The 21,894-nt window shown below is 41.4% G+C and overlaps 2 protein-coding genes across 2 annotated transcripts in view; one reads left to right on the top strand and one right to left on the bottom strand.

Moving 5' to 3' along the window:
* The window catches only part of acacb (acetyl-CoA carboxylase beta), a 26,110-nt gene extending 12,777 nt beyond the window's left edge, over positions 1–13,333 (top strand). Inside the window, 36 exon segments of the mRNA XM_010770657.1 lie at positions 39–185; positions 1,375–1,563; positions 1,653–1,753; positions 1,861–1,949; positions 2,032–2,097; positions 2,100–2,126; positions 2,129–2,154; positions 2,234–2,347; positions 2,863–2,976; positions 3,065–3,154; positions 3,681–3,799; positions 4,801–4,941; positions 5,041–5,140; positions 5,240–5,347; positions 5,439–5,495; positions 5,786–5,827; positions 5,941–6,156; positions 6,312–6,467; positions 6,669–6,872; positions 7,021–7,176; positions 7,258–7,380; positions 7,469–7,738; positions 7,858–7,955; positions 8,409–8,529; positions 8,619–8,729; positions 8,990–9,133; positions 9,224–9,344; positions 9,426–9,522; positions 9,609–9,705; positions 9,794–9,929; positions 10,011–10,188; positions 10,304–10,422; positions 10,536–10,690; positions 11,235–11,405; positions 11,630–11,763; positions 12,227–13,333. Coding sequence (XP_010768959.1) covers positions 39–185; positions 1,375–1,563; positions 1,653–1,753; positions 1,861–1,949; positions 2,032–2,097; positions 2,100–2,126; positions 2,129–2,154; positions 2,234–2,347; positions 2,863–2,976; positions 3,065–3,154; positions 3,681–3,799; positions 4,801–4,941; positions 5,041–5,140; positions 5,240–5,347; positions 5,439–5,495; positions 5,786–5,827; positions 5,941–6,156; positions 6,312–6,467; positions 6,669–6,872; positions 7,021–7,176; positions 7,258–7,380; positions 7,469–7,738; positions 7,858–7,955; positions 8,409–8,529; positions 8,619–8,729; positions 8,990–9,133; positions 9,224–9,344; positions 9,426–9,522; positions 9,609–9,705; positions 9,794–9,929; positions 10,011–10,188; positions 10,304–10,422; positions 10,536–10,690; positions 11,235–11,405; positions 11,630–11,763; positions 12,227–12,353 — 4,464 coding nt within the window. The 3' untranslated portion in view covers positions 12,354–13,333.
* foxn4 (forkhead box N4) lies at positions 12,629–21,894 on the bottom strand. Its single transcript, XM_010770658.1, has 10 exons — positions 21,296–21,894; positions 20,621–20,721; positions 17,987–18,153; positions 17,344–17,459; positions 17,148–17,258; positions 16,829–16,956; positions 16,601–16,697; positions 16,291–16,498; positions 14,716–15,108; positions 12,629–14,304 (listed from the first exon to the last, which is right to left on the bottom strand). The coding sequence occupies exons 2-10, from the start codon at positions 20,698–20,700 to the stop codon at positions 14,054–14,056; spliced, it is 1,551 nt and encodes a 516-aa protein (XP_010768960.1). The 5' UTR covers positions 20,701–20,721; positions 21,296–21,894; the 3' UTR covers positions 12,629–14,053.

Below are 21,894 nucleotides of genomic sequence, written 5' to 3'. Positions count from 1 at the left end.
CACTTCTCATGCTTTTGAATTTTCACCTCCTGTCATAGGTGGAACTCAACACAGCCATACTGCCACCCCAGCAACCACTGCCTATTGTTGGGGAAAAGCTTCACCAAGTGTTTCACTGTGTGCTCGAAAACTTGATTAAAGTCATGGGCGGCTTCTGCCTGGAAGAGCCATTCTTCAGCCTTAAGGTACACAGCAGGCTTTCTGCCTCTAGAGATGCTAGGAACACTCACCCATACTACAAAATACTTTCTCCTCTACCTGTAGGGATATTTATCCATCTAGATTATTTCGAGATACTGACCGTAGAGGTGTCTGCCTTCTCTGGAATACAAGGAACTAGATGGCACACAGCTTGTGTTCCTAAAAGCACCAACAAATTCATTTGAAAAACTCAACAGAAATCTATCTTTTGAGAAAATAATGAGCTGGCTCCTCGGTGGCCTCTCGCTGGAGGATGTGTTTTCTGTTCAGAAAACAAAAAAATGAAACTGCTGACAGCTATGTCTGTGTATCAACTTGAGTTACCAAAAATGATTTTTGAAAGAGACATTGCCGTTAAAGGTCCCATGTCATGGCCATTTCCACTGACCATAATTCCATTGTTGAGGTATACTAAAATAGAAGAATACTGTGCAATTTTCCAAACTCACATTGGTTTCGCATACAGCATCTCTGTAAAGTATGTGTATTCAGCAGTATTCACTTTCTCCACTAAACGGCTCGCTGCAGCTCCCGCCCTCCCTGTGAGCCCAGTGTGCTCTGATTGGTCGGTACGAATCGCCTGCAGCCAGGGAGGGAGAGATCAGCAGAGCTGCATGCATTGAGTGTGTGTGTGGATTGGTCCATTTGGACCAATCAGCGGGGGCTTAACGTAACGGCTCCGCGGACGTAACGTAACGGCTCCACGGATTGGCCCATTTAGTTCCGGGTACGTGCTTTCGTAAGCACGTACCCAGAAGAATCAAATGGATGATGACGTCATGATGACGTTTCACCAACGAGGCGTTTTGGGGAGGTATTTTCTGTTTTAGAGTTTTACTCGCTACAGGGTGAACTTTAAGGGTTTTGACTCTGCACACCGTTTACATGCAGAAAAACCTTCATAACACACAAGGGGACGGGTAATAACCGGAAAAGCATGACATGGGACCTTTAAGTGTTTTTATCCTATGTGCATGTTACATTACATTGCATTCAGCTGACACTTTTATCTAAAGCGATGTGCAATAAGTGCAATAAACCATTAAGATTCAAACTAAGGACAACAAGCACAGTGCTGACATATTCACTTCAAACAAGCAAGACTATTGTACGTGCTGGTGCGTAAATTAAACTCTGAAGTGCTGCTTTTCTTTTCTTTGTTCCTGTCTGCAGCTGAAACTGTGGGTGGCTTCTCTGATGAAGACTTTGCGGGACCCCTCGCTGCCGCTGCTGGAGCTGCAGGAGATCATGACCAGCTTGGCGAGCCGCATTCCCCCCAGTGTGGAGAATGACATCCGTAAAGTCATGGCCCAGTATGCCAGCAACATCACCTCGGTCCTCTGCCAGTTCCCTAGCCAACGAGTGAGAGATGTTGCAGTTGTTCAAGTTCTTTAAATACATATAAATACTGTTGGTGATTTAATCGGATGATGTTTTTCTGTTCAATCCAGATTGCAAATATTCTAGACAGCCATGCAGCAACCCTACAGAGGAAGGCTGACCGAGAAGTGTTCTTCATGAACACTCAGAGTATCGTTCAGCTGGTACAGAGGTTAGTGTTATCCTTGTTATTGTCCGATGCAGATTGTACAGAAGTAATACATTCAATATTAAACAATATTGCATCCATTGACACATGTTTGACCATGTCTTATCCAGGTACCGCAGTGGGATTCGTGGTTACATGAAGTCTGTGGTTCTTGATCTGCTGAAGCGATACCTGCAAGTGGAGATGCAGTTTCAGCAAGGTAACACCAAACTCTAGATGAAACATTTACTTGAATAACTGTGGTTTGTTTGTCATCACTAATGTCACTGTACTCACAACAGCTCACTATGACAAGTGTGTTATCAACCTGAGGGAGCAGCACAAACCTGACATGAGTCCTGTGCTGGATACATCTTCTCTCATGCCCAGGTCTTCAAGAGAACCTCCTAGTCACAATGCTCATAGTAAGGCTTCAGCACTTAACATGCATAAATGAATCCTTCAACTCATAAGGTTTATGAAGACACTTTGAACTCTGTGTAGGACCAGCTGTGTGGACGGGATCCCATGCTAGCTGACGAGCTGATGGCCATTCTGAACGAGCTAACGCAGCTTAGCAAGATGGAGAACTCCAAGGTGGCTTTGAGAGCCAGACAGGTAATAACAGTATCTGGTAAATGTCAGTTAAACATTACCCTGATTGTGTAAATACATTGTTTAATCATGTTGATCTAGCAGACAGGACACCTCAAGTTGGATTCATGTTATATTTTTGAGTTCATCAGATTTGTCTCAGATTTCTTTTTCTTTTTTTACAAGTCTTTTTATTTCATTATAGTGTACAGTAATCGATGCCATTTCATATATATTTTAATATCACAGTACACTCACTACACTCCCCCCCTCCCTCCCCCACCCGCACATGCCCACACGGGCGAAACCAAAAAAAAAATGCTTATCAATATAACTTAAACAACAGAGCCATGAAAAATGAAAATAAAAAAAAAACGGAAAAAAATAAATAAATAAACCCACATCAAAGTAAAACAAACAGATAATTATACAATTAAATACACATGTCTCAGATTTCAAGAAATAATGCATCCTTTTTTTTAAAAACAATTTCTATCATCTGTATAGACTTGTTATTATATTTGTAAATGTACCCCTAGGTCTTGATTGCCTCCCATTTACCATCGTACGAACTGAGGCACAACCAGGTGGAGTCCATCTTCCTGTCGGCCATTGACATGTACGGCCACCAGTTTTGTCCAGAGAACTTGAAGGTTAGCTTTGTGTGGAGAAATGCATTTGTCATCATACATTTTCAGCAGCTTAAATATCAACGTGATATTTGTTTTTTCTTTGACACAGAAACTCATTCTCTCCGAAACCTCCATTTTTGACGTTTTGCCCAATTTCTTCTATCACACCAATCAAGTCGTCTGCATGGCTGCCTTGGAGGTACGGTCAGAGTCATGTCTTATTTTAATGTCTTTTTATTCCTGAATAAGTGGCACTCACCTCTTGGTACCGCTTTACAATAAGACCCTTATAAAGGTTTTATGAATAGTTTGTAATTCATTTATTAATTAGGTTGTGAACACTTTATAAATCTTTAATAAGCTTTTATAAGACATGAGATAAACAGGGCAACTGTGACCGGTTGCTTGCCAAATAGTGAGCCCACATGTATCTGTACTGCTAAGCCTTATATTGGCTACTTAGCTTACTTCATCTCCTTCATCAGCCAGCATCCTTGGTATCTTTTGTTCACTGAGTTGATTCTCGCTAAGTAGCCAATATAAGGCTTAGTCATCTTGCCAAATAGTGAGCCTGTGTTGACGTATGCCTATGTTAGAACTTGTTTATAAATGGTTCTTAATGATTAATAAAGTGTTTACAACCTAATTTATAACCTAATTATGAACCCTTTATAAGGGTAGTCTTATTGTAAAGTGGTACCCACCTCTTTTATCTTGACGTTCAGGTGTATGTGCGCAGAGCTTACATCGCCTATGAGCTGAACAGCATCCAGCACCACCAGCTGCAGGATGGCACATGTGCTGTAGACTTCCAGTTTATGCTGCCAACATCACATCCCAACAGGTAAACCTTTAATACAGTAAACACAACACCACTGGGCAGGATTTCAACTGAATACACATATTTTGAATAGAATAATACCTCACTTGGTGGCTGTTTATTAATGAATCAAGGTGGTACAATACATTCTTTAAGTTTCCTCTTTAGTCTTCTGTACGACATTGGCCTGATAGACATGATAAATATGGAAATAAATATAATCCTGTACCCAGTGGTGAAGGTGCAGAGCCTGTAAACTGCTGCTCTAACTGCTTATGGCTATCACTGAAGGAAGGATGCTCTCATCAACGGGACAATGATATGCTTGTGCCAGCATCTCAAAAGCTTTAATCTAATCGTAATGCCTGGAGGTACCGTTTGATCATCCACTGCTAATATTCACTTGTCAATCATCTGATTTCAGAGGGAGCAGCCCTACTCTGAACAGGTAGAGTAAAGCTCCTCCCAACCAGCCAAAGCACCTGATCGTGTGTGTCTTACTGCAATGCATGCAGAATGCGTTGCTTCTTTCCTCCGGTCTTCTGAAACCAGGAACCTTTGCTTAAGGACTCCTCTAACAAGTCCTTTTTAATTCACTTCACAGCTTTCCATATATTTCTCTTTTTGTTGCTTAGCAATACTGAGCTTTTTGAGAGGTTCATCTTTTTTCTCCCTACTTTCTTCTTAAAAACTTCACGCCTGAGACATTGTTGACTGAAATGAATTCTACAGCGTCATAATTCAAGAATTGCATCTCTCAATTACAGTAGATATGGTAACAATTGCTCGATAAACATTTGGACTCCCTTTCAATTCAATATATGAAATGAACCTATGGTACTTTTTATCAAATGAATACACTGAGAACATCCAGTTTTGCTTTAATTGCTCTTTTTACAAATATTTAGACTCTTACTGTTCAGTGTTTTTTCTAAAGCATCCTTGATTGAATCGAATTTTGCCAACGATCTGATCGTGAAATGTTTCTGTCTTGCTGTCACTGTCTATGTGCATCTCTTTCTCAGGTGTCCCGTTCCAGTGAGCGGATCAAGCGTGTTTAAAATGAGGCGTCAGAGCAGTGAACTTTTCCTGGAGGGAGCCTTGTCTCCACCCTGCCAGCGCATGGGAGCCATGGTGGCTTTCCAGTGTTTTGAAGAATTCAAAAGGTCACTTTTTACCTGATTACAATCTTCTTTTGCTCCACTTGTCCAGGTGTGTAGATAAAAGCAAAAGAAATGACGAGGTATTTCTTTTTTTTTGTGCAGGAATTTTGATGAAGTTCTCTCCAGCTTTGCAGAGCCACCCTCAGAGAGCGCTCCGTTCACAGAGTCCTGCTCCAGCCTCTTTGAGGAGATGAACTCCAGGGTGAGTGCTGATGGCGTGTGAGGGTCACTCATTTCCAATAAAAGGGGATGTTTTTATGTGTGTTGTTCCAGCAACCAATATCTCCTCCATCCCCTACAGAACACGAGGGAAAACCCAATCCACATCATTAATGTGTCCATAAAAACAGCAGACACTGAAGACGACGATGCGTTGGTTTCAACCTTCACTGCCTTTGCCGAGTCAAAGGTCAGCCGTCTTTTAACACAGGACTGTTGTCTTTGAATGTGAGATATTGTTTCTGTCTGTCTTTAGTTCATTATTTAAAAATGTTTTACAGAAAGCTGTCCTCTTTGAATATGGAATCAGGAGAATCACATTTTTGATTGCACAGAAGGTAAACAACAACAACTTCCTTATTATTACACAATGTCATTGGGTCCATTCCCTGTATCACAAACATACATGTATTTATATCTATAACCATAAACGTTTCTTGACTTTTTTTTACAAGTTTAACTTAACAAATTCTTGTAATGTCTGCTGGAGGTAAGCATACTGTTGTAGTTCATATCTTTTTGACTAAATATGATTTAGTTGCTGCTTCCCAAAGCTGCCAATACAGGTTTTGTCAAGTAAGCTTGCTTAGTTTCTGATTGTTATTCATTTGATATTTCGTTTCAACAGAGAGAATTTCCCAAGTTCTTCACTTTCAGAGCTCGAGATGGGGTACGTATTTCTTCATTGAACCTTTTTATGGTAGACGTGGTCATCAGAGTGCAGTTATTGAGTTTGCTGCTGTCTGAGGAGATGATGACCCTCTAATCTGTGTCTGTCTTCAGTTCAAGGAGGATCGTATTTACCGTAACCTGGAGCCGGCTTTAGCTTTTCAGCTTGAGCTCAACCGCATGAGGAACTTTTACCTGAAGGCCGTTCCCTGCGCCAACCACAAGATGCAGCTGTACCTCGGCGCTGCTCGCGTCCAGGAGGGGGCTGAAGTCACGGACCACCGCTACTTCATACGAGCTATTATCCGCCACTCAGATCTCATCACAAAGGTAAGCGGCTCAACTGGAAAGTTCAGTTTATTGATTCTGACTACTTGTTAGGTCTTTTATATTGACTGTTTTTCCAAAGATTAAAACATTTCTTTGTAATATTTGGTCAGTGGAATGTTTTGGGATTGATTGAAATACATTTTATTCCCAAACAGGAAGCCTCCTTTGAATACCTTCAAAATGAGGGTGAACGTCTTCTGTTGGAGGCCATGGATGAGTTGGAGGTGGCCTTCAGTAACACCAGCATCCGCACAGACTGCAACCACATCTTCCTCAACTTTGTCCCCACTGTCATTATGGACCCCTCTAAAGTCAGTGTCTAGCTAATCTATGCTACTATAGTGCAACGTTACAAGTGTTGTTATTCATGGTTGCGTACAGTTCTCCGAATTAGCTTTTGTTTGAGAGATCTCTTTTTATGTCTACTTAGATATTTACATAACTTTTCTGATAAGTACAATTATTTCTCAGTGGTGTTTTTAACATCCATTTCCTCTTTTTGACACTCCCAGATAGAGGAGTCTGTTCGCTCCATGGTGATGCGCTACGGCAGCCGTCTCTGGAAGCTGCGGGTCCTGCAGGCTGAGCTGAAGATCAACATCCGTTTGACTACAACTGGGGACGCCATTCCCGTCCGTCTGTTTCTTACCAATGAGTCTGGCTATTACCTGGACATTAGCCTTTACAATGAGGTCACTAACCCCTGTTCTGGACAGGTAAGGACAGTTGACTGAGGTAGCCTAGTTCAAGCTGTTTGTTAAAGCTAAATATGAACCAAAAGACGAGGCAGGAGATACATTGTTCATGTAATTGTATAATGTTTGCATTTTCATGGTCAAATAAATCCCTAACTCCTCTTTCCAGATCATGTTCCAGTCATATGGAGATAAGCAGGGTCCTCTGCATGGCATGCTGATCAACACTCCCTATGTGACCAAAGACCTGCTGCAGGCCAAGCGCTTCCAGGCTCAAACTCTGGGGACAACATACGTCTATGACTTCCCTGAGATGTTCCGACAGGTACTAAGAACGAGCCGTATCGGGTTTATTTCCATTTTGAAGTTCAAGGTGTCTGATTTCTGCTGTAAATCTTTCCTGTAGGCATTATTCAAGCTGTGGGGTCCGGGGGGAAAATGCCCTAAAGACGTGCTGATGTGCACCGAGCTGGTTCTGGACCCTCAAGGTCAACTTGGGCAGATGAACCGCCTGCCTGGAGACAATGATGTAGGACACTTTTTTTTAAAGCATGTATGTCAGTTCATACTCTTTCAGTGTCATGATGCTGATCATTACTGTAACCATCCTTCACCAGGTGGGGATGGTTGCCTTCAGGATGAATATGAAGACTCCAGAGTACCCACAGGGCAGAGATATCATCGTCATCTGCAACGACATCACGCACACGCTCGGCTCATTCGGTCCTCAAGAAGACGTGCTGTTCCTCAAGGCGTCTGAGTTGTCTCGGGCCGAGGGCATCCCCCGCATTTACATCGCAGCGAACAGTGGAGCACGCATCGGCCTCGCTGACGAGATCAAACACATGTTCCAGGTGGCCTGGGTTGACCCCTCTGACCCCTACAAGGTGACCCCTGAAACCTTTGAATTACACCCTATTATAAAGTAGTTGAGGAAGTACTGAAGCAGTATTTGCTGTATATGCGGTTTGACGTTTAATATTATGATATTTCCATTTCTCTCCAGGGTTTCAAGTACCTTTACCTGACACCGCAGGACTACACACGCATCAGCTCCACCAACGCTGTTCACTGCCACCATGTAGAGGAGGGTGGAGAGTCCAGGTACCAAAACTCATTGGCTGTTTGTATTCATAAAGGATTTAATTCAGATTATTTTTTGGAGTCTGTTGGACAACCACCACGGCCCCTGGTAGACCCTCACACAATACAGACTCTTGAGATCTTGTGCAATACACCTTAATACACTTTTTTCGGCAATTCTACTCGGCAATAACCATAATATTTGTATGTGCAAAACAGAATTTTTGTAGTATCTCAAACCTTAATATGTTCACCTAACTATTTAAATGCTGCCACTCAGTTTCTAGCCATAGATGAGTACTTATTTGAATGTTTTTGTTACTTATGTGTGCTTTTTTTCTATATTTAACATGTTAGCTACTTTATTATTCCTTGCCTTTTATCTGCCATGTCACTTTTGCTGTAGCGCCCTGATTCTGATAATAGAGACTAGTTTCTTCTTTGTCTTCCTCACTGTTCCCACCTGTGTTGCAGGTACATCATCACTGACGTCATCGGGAAGGACGACGGTATCGGGGTGGAGAACCTGCGAGGTTCTGGCACCATTGCAGGAGAATCCTCTCAGGCCTATGAGGAGATTATTACCATTAGTATGGTGAGACTGTGGATCTAATTTCTCTCGAGTAACAGTAACCATGTGACCCTTTGGAACATTTTACTGACTCAGTTTCTATGCTCTGGCAGGTGACGTGTCGTGCTATCGGAATCGGAGCTTATCTGGTCCGTTTGGGACAGAGAGTGATTCAGGTGGAAAACTCTCACATTATCCTGACTGGGGCAAGTGCTCTTAACAAGGTCAGTGCGTTTAAAAAAAATTCACGTTTATTGTTGAATGGAAAGTATTGAAATCTAAATAATTAGTTTAGGGGGTGTTTTAGAAATTACTGTATGTGCATGATAAAGGCAAACAAAAATTAAGGCAAAATTAGAGGGACATACATAGCCAATCAAAAAGGCAGATTACTCACACATTTAACCTCTATTGTGAAGATATCTAATGGACTCTGGTCACATCAGGCCAGGTGGAAAAGATCAAAGTATTTGTTTCTGTGTAGGTTCTGGGCCGAGAAGTTTATACCTCCAACAACCAGCTGGGAGGGATCCAGATCATGCACAATAATGGAGTGACTCACACCACCGTGCCAGATGACTTTGAGGGCGTCTTCACCATCCTCAAGTGGCTCTCCTATATGCCAAAGGTTCGGCTGAATGTGTGAAAGTTCATGTAATGTAGTTTTTAGGTCTATATAAAAGTAGCCCAACTAACTCTTGATCTCTCCTCGCTACAGAACAAACACTCCCCCGTGCCGGTCATATCGACTACAGATTCAGTAGACCGAGAGATAGAATACACTCCGACCAAAGCACCGTACGACCCACGCTGGATGCTGGCGGGGAGACCTCACCCCAGTGAGTGCAGAGATGTGATGTAAAGCTTGATATTGCTTAGTATATCAGTCTGGTTAATTTGCTTTTTGTCTGCTTTATTAGCGGTGAGAGGGGCCTGGCAGAGCGGATTTTTCGACCAGGGCTCTTTCATGGAGATCATGGAGTCTTGGGCTCAGACAGTGGTAGTGGGCAGAGCACGGTAAGTGGGTTGACTCTGAATGCATGCACAATGTTCTTACAAACCTTACACCGTATGTATTAATGAACTCTGTTGAATGCTAACAGGTTAGGAGGAATTCCCCTTGGTGTCATTGCTGTTGAAACTCGCACAGTTGAGTTCACCATCCCAGCAGATCCAGCCAACCTGGATTCAGAATCTAAAGTGAGTCCATTTTTTCCACATTTCTGATTTAAACACATTACATCACAGTTTTTCAACAATGCTCATTCTTTCTGTGTGCTGATGTCAGGTTCTGCAGCAGGCCGGCCAAGTGTGGTTTCCAGATTCAGCTTTTAAAACGGCTCAAGTTATTTGTGACTTCAACCGTGAGGGTCTGCCTCTCATGGTGTTCGCCAACTGGAGGGGCTTCTCTGGTGGGATGAAAGGTATTGGATGAATATAAAACTTTGCAAAGAAAGTTGTTTTTTTGGATTTTGTTTTTATGCTTTTTCCTATTTTACTCCCAGATATGTACGACCAGATACTGAAGTTTGGGGCCTACATCGTGGACGCCCTGCGTGCTTTCCATCAGCCGGTGTTAGTGTACATCCCACCTCACGCTGAGCTGAGGGGGGGGTCGTGGGTGGTGATAGATCCCACCATCAACCCACTGTGTATGGAGCTCTATGCAGACAGGGAGAGCAGGTACATGAAGCGTTCCTGTATATTGTTATTATAATAATGGTTGCTTTACCAACCTAAGCAACAGGTGTGTGTGACAATAACATGTTTTTGTTGCCTCCCTGTTGTGCTTTCTCAGAGGTGGTGTGCTGGAGGCTGAGGGAACAGTGGAGATCAAATTCAGGAGGAAAGACCTGCTGAAGACCATGAACAGACTTGATTCAGTCTATGCTAGTCTGGTTGAGCAGCTTGGTAAAGGTAATTTCTTTCTTAATTCACTTGGACGACTTTCATTAAATGTTCTTTTGAATTCCCATCCAACTGATACATCAATGGCAAGTCACTCGTTAACTCTCTTCTGTTTTCCTCAGCTTCTCCAGCGCTGTCTGACAAACAGAGCAAAGAGCTGGAGTCAAAGCTCAAAGCCAGGGAGGAGTTCCTGTTGCCCATCTACCACCAGGTGGCGGTGCAGTTTGCTGATCTCCATGACACCCCGGGGAGGATGCAGGAGAAGGGTGTCATCACGGTGAGTGTAACATTAGTTTAGAGGTTGGAGAAGTCCTCAGATCTTGTACCTAAGTAAAGGTTTAAGTACCAGAGTTTAGGAATACTCTTTTAGAAGTCAAAGTCCTGTAAAAATTTTTTTGAAAAGTATAAGCATCAAAATATACTTAAAGTACATAAAAGTGCTCATTATGCAGATTTATCCATTTCAGAACAATATATTATATGTTTTGATTATTGTATTAAAGGTGCAGCTAGTTTGAATGACTTTGTATACTGCAGGGTAGCTTGTGAATTTACTCCAGGTGGAACTAAAGTCTTATTTAAGTGTTGATTACATTTCATATCATTAATCCAAATCTACAAAGTAGTGAATTGTAATGGGGTTGAAGAACAAAGTAGGTAAAAATGTAAATACTCAAATATAGTTCAAGTATCTCAAAATTGTACTAAATTACAGTACTTGAGTATGTTACTTTACACCACTGCATTAGATGCAGAACAAACGTGTATTTAGAGAAGATTGGTGCTTTTAATAACTCTGTTTCACGGGGTTTCTCTGACAGGATATTTTGGACTGGAAGAATGTGCGGACCTTCTTCTACTGGCGTCTGCGTCGGCTGCTGCAGGAGCAGGTGGTGAAGCGGGAGATCCTGCAGGCCAACAAGGACCTGAGCGACGGACACATGCAGTCCATGCTGCGCCGCTGGTTTGTTGAGACAGAAGGAACAGTCAAGGTATGTTTAATCAGCCGGAGACTTCTGTCAGCTGAAGAATGGCTCATAGGTCAATATCTGTTTATCACTGTGAAGCATACATACTGTGTCGTAAAAAGCTTTTACATGAATCAAGTGTCAGTCTTTGCCTGTGCCCTGCATATCATTTGGTTATTTTAGTTCTTTCAGCACTCTGTTGGTAACACTGATTAGAGATTCAAACATGCTTCTTTCTGCTTCTCCAGGCCTACCTCTGGGACAATAACCAAACAGTAGTCGAGTGGCTTGAGAAGCATTTGACCAACGAGGAAGGCACTTCAGGAATAAGAGAAAACATCAAGTACCTGAAAAAAGAAAACACTTTGAAACACATCCGCAGGTATGAAGAAAAAAATCACATTTGGTGACCTATTGATGTGGTCTTTTTCCATTGCTATAATCTTATCAATGCAGAAAAGCAATGTGTCACATCTTAACAGATATTACATTAAGATTCAACAACACAGAGCTACATCGTAGACATAAATAAATGAAGACTAGCCAAGAGAGTCCCTATCACTCATCAGTTTGGTCATATTTAGCTAACGCTGCCTGAGGAATGAAACTCCAGTGTCGACTAAATACCTGAATCTTAATTTCTCATATAGTAGATGTTGAGACACATGCTGGTCTTGGCTAGGTAATCTAATGTTGATTACTGATATCAACATTATATTATATGGCAGACAACTTACTTCATGTGCAAACAGACTTAAATACTCTCTCTCTACATTTACAGCGCTCACAAGTTTTAATATCTTTAAGCTTTAAGTGTGTATTATTATGTTCCTCTTGTGTTGCAGCCTGGTGCAGGCTAACCCTGACGTAGCCATGGACTGCATCATCCACATGAGCCAGAATATCACTCCCTCCCAGCGGGCCAAGCTCTCACATCTGCTCGCAACTATGGACAGCACCAGCACCAGTTAAGCTGAGAACCTTTATCCGGTTACTTTATTGATAAGAACCAAACAAGATATTGTAGTTGGTTGTATTGTAAAAGAAAAGAGGTGGAAAATGCACCTTTTTTAGAGTTCTAGTTGGGGCATTTATTTGCACACATGCACAAAGTGACTTGTTCCTCACTCAACCACTACAATGCTCTTACTGCTGTAAACAATGCGGTTGAATGGCTTCGTTGCAGGGCCATGGTCATCCGTGCCAGTCTTTGTCTTTTACATTTGACGTTAGCGGTCAGTCATTTCAGCTCCTCGCTCCGGGAACTTCGTGGATCACAAACTGCGACTGTAATGAACATTTCACTGGGCTGTATTTGCACATGGCAGTTTGTCAGTGTTACATGTGCCTTGTTCAGTCTAATCAAGCCAGATCTGTTCAAACTTGATGAAGTGCCGTTGGTTCAATTCGACGTATTAAATAGAGAATTGGTATTAAACGCAAAGGTGGCTTGAACAACTGATTATATTTTGTAAGATTTCCAATTGAAAGTAAAAATGAAAAAAAAAGAAGAAATTAATTGATTGATGATTTCTGAATTGACTGACAATGTTTTTATTGTAATGCAGAAATGCACATGTAGTAACTAAAACGTTTTTGCCAGTAATAAGTATTATTATGTCCATCTTTATATTGTCATTTTCAGTCTGTTTATTTGTATTGATGCTGTAGTGTTGTGTGTGCTAAGACTAAGATATGAATGTTAGGAGTTACTGCGACATTGCATGTTATAATTATGAACTTTTCTTTCATTTGTTGGTGTTTCTCTGATATAATGCAGTAATTCTCAAGACTCAGGTTGTACATTAATTTCAAAAATGGGCCCTCAAGTGATGGCTTAATTTAGCTCACCTCTGATCAAAATATCAGCCTTGACATTTCATCTGAATGTATATATACTCTCTTCTGTGTGATCTACTAAAGACTGTTTGTTAATAAATGTCATTCATATATTTTTGGCAAAACAAACTTATTTTATTCCCCATTTGATTTTTATTATGATCAAGTTAATGAACATAATATACATCTGACTTTGAGACATGTTATTCACATTGTGTAAAATAATAATGTGTAAAATCTGGATTACTCAAAATGTTGGCACACAATGGCATTTTGGAATGAAGTGGGTAAACTCAGTCAAAAGAAAGCTTTTCTGTGGCGATAGCAATTTGAAACATTCAAATATATACAGCAAAAGATTGCTAGAGTCATCACCTTCTCCAGCTGCCTTTTCATAAATATAAATAAAACATCACAGCAATAATGTCTAGCACAATACAACAGACAAGAGACGGGAATCTACAGTATGTTAGGGCTTTACAACGCAGAGAGAAAAACTTGAGGACGCTAAAGCGTACATCTCCACATAATCTTTGTACTCATGCAGGCTTTGAGTCTTCCCTCGGCAAAGCTAGGTATCTTAAATCTTACATATTTTCTTTCTTCTTAATCTTCTTCTCTTAATTTATCAGCAGTTTTAGTTCTTAGTGAGCACTTGTGGGCTTTATGTGAAGTGATTTGTGAAGTAGTTCCCGGCTGACTGTAGGAAAGCAGTTTGATTTGTACTTGTAGGAGCACAAAATAATTCAGATTTTGACCTCAGTTGGCTTCCACAGATATCCAAAGACGGTTGAATAAATCAGGTCGACTCTGTTTGACACAGTTCATCTGCTTCATAACAGGGCGATGGGCTTGTTGTTGGCCTGTGCACCCATATACTGGGAGGCCAGGTGATCCTGGGTGGTGTAGGCGGCGTAGAGACCCGTCACTTGCACATCTGACAGCGGCAGGTTTGCTCCGTTGGACATGGGAGTCAGGTGGGCTGTTCCCAAGTCACAGTCTGATAGTCGGAGGGGCGAGTTACTGAAGGTGCCCAAAGCATCCAGGTTAAAGCTGTCGTCCTTCATTTCCTCCCACAGATTACCTGAGCAGATGGAAGGAGAGGTTAGTATACTGATGGAACAACACTTCTATTTTATTGTTTTTAATTCTTTTGTTTTATGTTTTTATAAGATAAAATAAGAAAATAAGTATTTTATTCATCCCAATTTGGGAAATGTTTGCATTGCAGCAGCATAAAAAGACAAGGCATTGTATATTAGAGAAATGAAAAGACTAGAAATAGACAATCCAAAATGTAAACTATCATTAAAAAAAGTAAAAAATATACATGTGGAAATACAACATTATACATGTTATGCTGCATTGTTGGAGGAGCCTGGGTCTTAAGTTTTTCATTGCCATATCTACACAGTAGCTACCGTGCATATGAAAATAAAGCCTTTGAATTATATAGCAAACTTAAAATAAAATGATATTTAAATAATGTGTTTACCTTGAAGGGCAAAGTCCATGATGCTGGGGTCCAGTGCGTCCACCTCTGTGTGCGTATCACCGTGCACGATGTAGAAGTCTTCATGCTGCTTGTTGGAGTGCTGGGTGAGTGGACTGTGGCAGAGGTCAGGGACGGTGTGGAGGGGGGGTGTCTGGGCCGGGGCTGGGGACATGGGGGCGAGGCGGGCCTGAGCGTGGAGCTGGGCCTGGAGCTGGTGGTGCTGGTGCATGGGTAAACAGGGCAGGGACAGCGTGACAATCGGCTGAGGCTGCATCTGGGACGGGACGGACAGCGGGAGGCCGGAGGGACAGCTGGGGAGGCGGGTCATGCCGGCCTCTAAAGCCTTACGCCTGCAGTTCTCTGGGCGGTCTGTGATCAGTTTGTCCAACTCATCTGCAGGGAGAAAAAACGATTATCAGACAAGGTGAAATTATTTTGTCAGATTTTATTGACTTGGGTGGGAGAAGTTCTCAGATCTTGTACTTAAGTAAAAGGAGAAGTACCAGAGTGTAGGAATACTCTGTTACAGGTAAAAGTCCTGCAATCAAAATGTTACTTGAGTAAAAGTACAAAAGTATAAGCAGTAAAGTACTCATTATGCAGATTGGCTATATAGAATAATATATATGATATGTTTTGGTTATAATTATATTGTATTGATGTCGTTTTAATCACTTTGTATGCTGCAGGGTAGCTTGTGAATGTTACTCCAGGTGTAACTAAAGTCTTATTTAAAGTTGACCTATCATGCTATATTTGAATAATATAGTGTATGACCATACCTATATAAGGCATATTTATACTTTTTATTTTTCAAAATACCAAACAGATCATGCATTTTAGCCATTCCTCATTTCGCTCGATTGAACACTGTCTTTCCATGGGCTGATTCTGTGAGAACAGCACCATCTACAGGCCTGGCATATGTACTACAGCGTCTCCAGCGCTTTCCAACGGCAATTTCCGTGGCTGTCTCCTCCTGATTGGTGGAGTTAGCCCAATAGCCGTAGCGCCACTTCTGTGACGTCACAGAAGTGTTCAAATCTGGATCAGTCTGTATCAGATCCGCTGCAGCCCCTTTTTAAGAGATTTGGGTATGGAGGAAAATAGAGAGGGTTGTGTTTTCTGACTCTTGGTGAGTTCCCTGGAACACCTGGGACACATGTTCATGTATAAAAGACTTACAAAAGTGCATTTTGCATGATAGGTCATCTTTAAGTGTTGACTATATTTCACATCATTAATCCAAATCTGCAAAGTAACTAAAGGTATTAAATAATTGTAGTGGAGTAGAGAAAAAGTAGTATAACATTGAAATACTCAAAATGTTACTAATGTAGTATTTGAGTAAATCTACTTAGTTACTTTACACCACTGCTTAAAGCCTTTTTGAGCTTAACACTTTTCAAGACTGCATTCATTCTAAGAAAATGATGGCATGAGGCATTTCTAAAATCCAACAAATGTTGTTTAAAGGAGGAAGGACGTCTTTCAACAAGGCACATCGTTTACAAATAACTGTCGACTTAGAATCTGATTCTGATCAAATTGAATAAAACATGGATTCATCCTAACCAGGGTTAGCCATGCTGCGGCGGATGGCAGGAAGGTCCTTGCGTTTCCACTTCTGCATCTCTTCCTCCATCTTGTCAATTTTGGCAGGGTTCAGCGCCCACAGACAGCCCTTACGGGAGGAGCTGCTCGTCTTGTTCTCCACTTTCTCAAAGCATTTGTTTAAGGACAGGTTGTGTCTGACTGAGTTCTTCCATCCATCAGGTGCAATCTGCAGGGAGAAAAGGGGACATTTATAATAAGTCAAATGTTTTCTCAACTGCATGCATGTTGATCTTTAGTCCTTTCCTGCAATATAAATAGAGTAGCATACCTTGAAATAAGGGAAGTGATCCTTCATAAAGCTATAGATCTCACTGACTGGGAGGCTGCCAGTTTTGCTGTTCTTCAGAGCCATGGCAATCAAACAGCTGGGAAGAAATGACCAGAAAACAATCGTTATTTTAATGCAGATCAAAAAGAAAAGGCTGAAATACACTGAAGATTATTAGGTGGATGTGGTAGGTGTTTTTATATGTAAGGCATGTTAGTGAGGTCTGACCTGTAGGAATAGATTGGCTTGGGGAAAGACTTGGGCTGCAGCTCCTGGTCTTGTGGAGCCAGACGAGGTTGTGTGAAAAGACTTTGGTTGTTGAAAGAGACATTGCTATAAAGCCCACCAGTTGAACACTATAACAAAAATAGAGAACAATAATTAGGAACTTCATCATTTGCATTTATTCATTGTGACCAACCAAGTTTTTATCAGGTAGCATCAAGTGCAGAGATCCATGTTATCCACACAAATAGCAAAAGACGAATTAGCAACAACAACAACAACAACAACAACAACATGAGATTATCAGTTGAGAGTTTGGTACCTGTTGTCCGGTTTGGGTAAGAGAGTACACCTGCTGGGGGGCAGACTGGTAGACTGAGGTAGGGCACTGGTATCCCGGAGAGGGCATCCCATTCATGGAGAATGGAGACATCTGTAAAGCAGATACAGTAATATTTGTTAATCATCCCTATAAAACGCTTGCTTGTTTTTTTTCTTGCAATTCTGTTGAAACTCACACTTCCGCTGTGGGTGTTGATGATGCTGATTCCCAGAGGGCTGTGCTGCATGTTGCTCTGGAGGTGCAGCATGGAGCCTTGACCCGCCGTCATCGCAGTCATGTTGCTCAGTTGAGCTGTGAGAAGGAGCAATAATTGTATTAGATTTAAAAAATTGTACTGAAATAATCCTGAAGTGCTTTCTTTTTTTATCCAGAGAGATATGATATGATGGCTGTAACAACCAGAAGAATATATAGAGGAATAGGTAGTATGTTTTTGATAATCATATAACCAAAAAATACCACAATAAGAAGTCTTCATCTAAGCTTCTGTTGAAAGTGCTACACAAGAAAATGTTCAGTATATGGCTGCAAATTGGTCCTGTGAGTCAATTTTATGTATTTTTGTATTTATTTTAATAACAATTGTTTGCATTTTTGATCTGCTGAGCACAATAAATACTCTATTTAAATGATGGTTTGAGGTTAACTGTCCCTGTGTTATTAGTAAAGCACAGTCCCAACAGCAGTGCTGTACTGTTAACGTCCAATATGATACTCTGTTTATATCTGCAGATGAGGGAATCCTGCTGTCCTGATTATCCAATGAGAGGGCTGATGCCGTTTTTGAATGTTGCACTGTCCCCTCCCTGTCCCCTCACCTGTCTGTTGCTCCAACAAGCTGCCCTGGGGGGGGCCGTTACTGAGGCCTCTGCTATCAGCCATCTGCTGGAGCCGGGGCACATCCACTGAGGTGAGCCATGACAGAGACTGCAGGTCCCCAGGGAGGTCCTCCTCCCTAAGCTGGGAGGGGTCCGTGGTCAGAAGCCTTCAAAAGAGGAGAAAGAGGGGGGGGTTAACACGGCTGTCACACAGAGACACACACAAGTGGAATTTAAATCTAAACACTAGATAGAACATTTTGTCCTTCAAAGTCAGACCACTGTAATGAGTGTGAATGTGGGCAAACAGAGATGAAAGCTGCTCAGTGAAGCTGGGCATCAGCCATCCAGGATTTACCATAAGTAGATTAACTACAACTGTTATCTTGCAGTGACAGTTTTATTCACCGATGGAGTTAAACAAGCTTACCGTTGAGACTAATTCATCTGTTAGGATTAGTTTTTTTTTATTTATTATAAAGGCTGACCTTTGTTTTTCTAGTTATTAACAATATTCAGTTTTTCTTTTCAATGATTTGAAAATAAATGCAAAACATTTTTTAATGTTGTTTTGTATTTTATATTTCAAAGGAATATTTTTTCAACCTATAATGTATTAAAATGTTCTTTAAAGGGAATTCAAATGTAGGATTTCTGTTTAACCAGTGCCCTGTTGGTACCAATAAGCTTCAGCCATTACGTGTTTTATGAGGCGAGCCTCGAAGAGAAAGCAAAGAAAGGAGAGGAATCCTCTTGAATCCTCTCCAGTCTTCTCCGCACACACACACTTACTGTGCAAAGGTCTAGTAATTGGGGTCGCTATGACAACACACACTATTCGGTTAGGGTCTGTAGACAGTGAATAAGTACCCACCCCTCCCCTTCACACACACACAAAATCTCCTAATAAAAAAAATCAACCCTGTGTCAGGTGACCACGGCCTCGCCTTCCACCATTGGCTGAATCATAAGTAAACAACGCATTGGATCGTTTGAAACATGGGACAGCAGCACATGTTGCCTGTAACAGTTGGCCTTGTCTATTGAAAAATGATCACCTATTGTGTCCCAAACGACAAATCTGCCCAGTGGCACGTGGCTCTATTGTCTTCCCCAGACCTTCCTTGATTGTCTCTGTCGTTTCTTTTCTTTACACAGCCCCCTTGCATTAATCTGTTGGAATGACAGCCCTCACATAAGAGGGACAAATAGGATGCCATCTGCTTCCCTGTCCCTTTCCAGCCTCTAACCTCACCCAACCCCCTTCCCCCATCGCCTTGCCCCGTCCTCCATTAATGGGGGGAATCAACGGAGCCTCGGGCCAGTGGGGGGTGCAAGTGTAGTTTGAGGTCAGGGCTGTGTGTCTGCCGTCTAAAGCAGTGACATCATGCAGCCGGGAATCAGCAGCACACTTCCTCCAACACCTTGCATGCGCCACTAAAGGATTCAGAGTGATCATCCTTTTTGCAGCAGGTGGCATTGTGAAGTTTAACACCCTGCGTAAGGTCACAATATCTTGAGCTTTAAAGTAGAGTTTTTGTTAGTAATTGGGTGACTGACTTACTCTTTTTTTCTGTTTTGCTGCTAATAGTTTTATTTTACTTCTGGAAAAATACAGAAATGATATCTATGCATACAAGTCTGAGAGTCTATGACGTTTTGAAACTTTTTTAACTTTTGTATTCTATTTTTGAAAGCATAAACGTAGGTGTGCATACACTCAAATCAAAACTATATTTGATATGGCTTTACTTTTCAGAATCTGAATCTGAATTCCTTTGTTCTCCTCACAAAGGGGAAATGTATATTGTTACAGCAAAGTATAGATAGAGACAAAACAAAATAGAACACTATTATATAAAAGATAGTATTCAAAATTATTACAATTTACAGAAGTACACATTCAGGTAGATGTCAGGTTTACACTTTTGATTCACAAATCAACTCAATGTGTCAATTGCCTATTATTAAAGCCTGTCACAAACTGATAGAAATGTAAAGATGATACATGGGGGGTCTTGTTCCCACTCCCCTCCTCTCTCTCAATCAGCAGCATAGAAATTGTTCACTGATGCAAAACATGTTGAGCTGGTGTCTCCGTGTATCATCCCGGCCTTCCCAGAAGTTCAACAACACAAAATATTGCACCTCCTCCTCCCTCTCTGCCTCCCTCCCTCCCTCCCCCCCTCCCTCCTTTTCTAATTGGGAGCCACTTGTGCATACTGGTGACCCAGAGTGCCCGTCTCCCCCTGAGCAGGCAGGCCAAGAGGCTCAGGCTCTCCGTGTGCCGACAGCGGGAGTGTAAACAGAGCTGATGGTTTCTGACAGATCCTTTCAGAGCGAAAATCATTTATTCTTCAGGATTTTTTTCTCCTTTTTCATGAAACCCCCCATGCACAAAAAGAACTGTCCATCTACCTTCAGATTAAACATAGTGGGTTTGGACAGTTTGTTCCATGACCATTTGGGAAACACCTTTGAAGGTTTGACAAATAAAAATATGCCTTTTATCTATTGAGGCGTCACAGATTTGATCCTTAGTGTTTTTGACAATATGCAACACATTTTAATATGTCGTTTAGTGGTCGAGGATTCTGATACAACTCCATTTTTATTTTAAATCTCAAGTCTTACCTGTAGTCCTGTGGAGACGGATGATGCCCCGCATTCTCAATGATTCCTGACATCATGGATGTTATTCCACCTTCTATCATTTCCTGGGATATGTGGTACCACTGCAATGAAATACATACAATAAACATACTTTAGGTTATCCTCCCAGTGAATATTCAAACTGGGATCAAAAACCGATGTAGAAGAAATTATCTAAACATAAATTGTGTCTTCAGTAAACAGCAACTGCTATTCTGAAAATATAAGATTGTTCAACAAAAATAATACATTTAAACTGAAGTATAAGATTTAATAAACATCGAGCACAACAAAAAGCAAATAAAAAATAAATGTAATGGTAGCTCATAAAATGTCTGTTTGGCATCAGTGTGCCTTTGTTGTATTCAAATCCCATTTTGGATCATTTTAGTTCACTTTACTTCACTAATTTAGCTCTAATTCAATTTCCTAGAAATGCAGAGAACTAATAACTTGTAGCCTAATCAAGTGTTCAGCTTAAATGTTTACATAACAGTTTGGACACATTAGCTCAGGTTTAAATGTCATTCAGCCTTCCAACAGAGAAACAGTGGTTAAAGTCTAAAGAAAACACATTAAAATATCCACATTCTCTTGAAGAAACAACAATCCAACAAAGAATATGATGAGATAAAAAAAGAAATGATTCAATTGTACCTGTTTTGGATGATATTGAAGAAAGTGTGAGCTGGTCGGAGCCCCTGTACTGTATTTCACTGTGTTGCACTTGATTCTCCAAAAACCGTTTTTAAATTTCCCTCTCTGGAGCTGTCCAGCGCTCGCACATGCGCAGTGGAGACTTCAGCAGAGCTCCCAGGCGCCCGGGGGGCAGGAGGATACCATGAGTTTGACAGCTGCTATTAATGCAGTGCCTGTTAACAGTCCCTACAACGTCCACACTTCACACGGCAAGAGTAGAGATGTCGAGGTTTTATTTTTCTCTCAGTTTTTGGGGGACTTTGTGCCACAGTGAGGTAGTGGTGCGCTCCTCAACTGCACCCAAACAAGTCCTTGTATTAAAAGTCAGGTCCTACTTCCCCCAAATGTAGTCCGCCTATTAGATCGTTATTAGAAATATAAGATTATTGGATTTTTAGAGAAAATATGCCCACTGTCTTTCTTTCCTGTGTGCGTGTCCCTCCAGTGGTCGTGGCACACAGGTGCGTCTTATCAAAACACCAAATAGCCTACACGAGTTAAGGCCTAAATCCTGTTGAGGCTATTTAGAGTATTTGGCACAAAAAAATCAGATTAAG

Source organism: Notothenia coriiceps, unplaced genomic scaffold, assembly GCF_000735185.1.
Source record: "Notothenia coriiceps isolate Sejong01 unplaced genomic scaffold, NC01 NC01_scaffold00009010, whole genome shotgun sequence".
Taxonomy (NCBI): Eukaryota; Metazoa; Chordata; class Actinopteri; order Perciformes; family Nototheniidae; genus Notothenia; species Notothenia coriiceps.
This window is presented reverse-complemented; position numbering and strand designations above follow the sequence as displayed.

Bases quoted from the DNA above. Each gene is read 5' to 3' on its own strand.
- foxn4 (XM_010770658.1), bottom strand. From the start codon at position 20,700: ATGATAGAAGGTGGAATAACATCCATGATGTCAGGAATCATTGAGAAT. The intron at 18,154-20,620 runs GTAAGACTTGAG...CCTCTTTTGAAG, and splicing joins CCGTCTCCACAGGACTACAG to GCTTCTGACCACGGACCCCT. The intron at 16,957-17,147 runs GTACCAAACTCT...TTTTTGTTATAG, and splicing joins TTACCCAAACCGGACAACAG to TGTTCAACTGGTGGGCTTTA.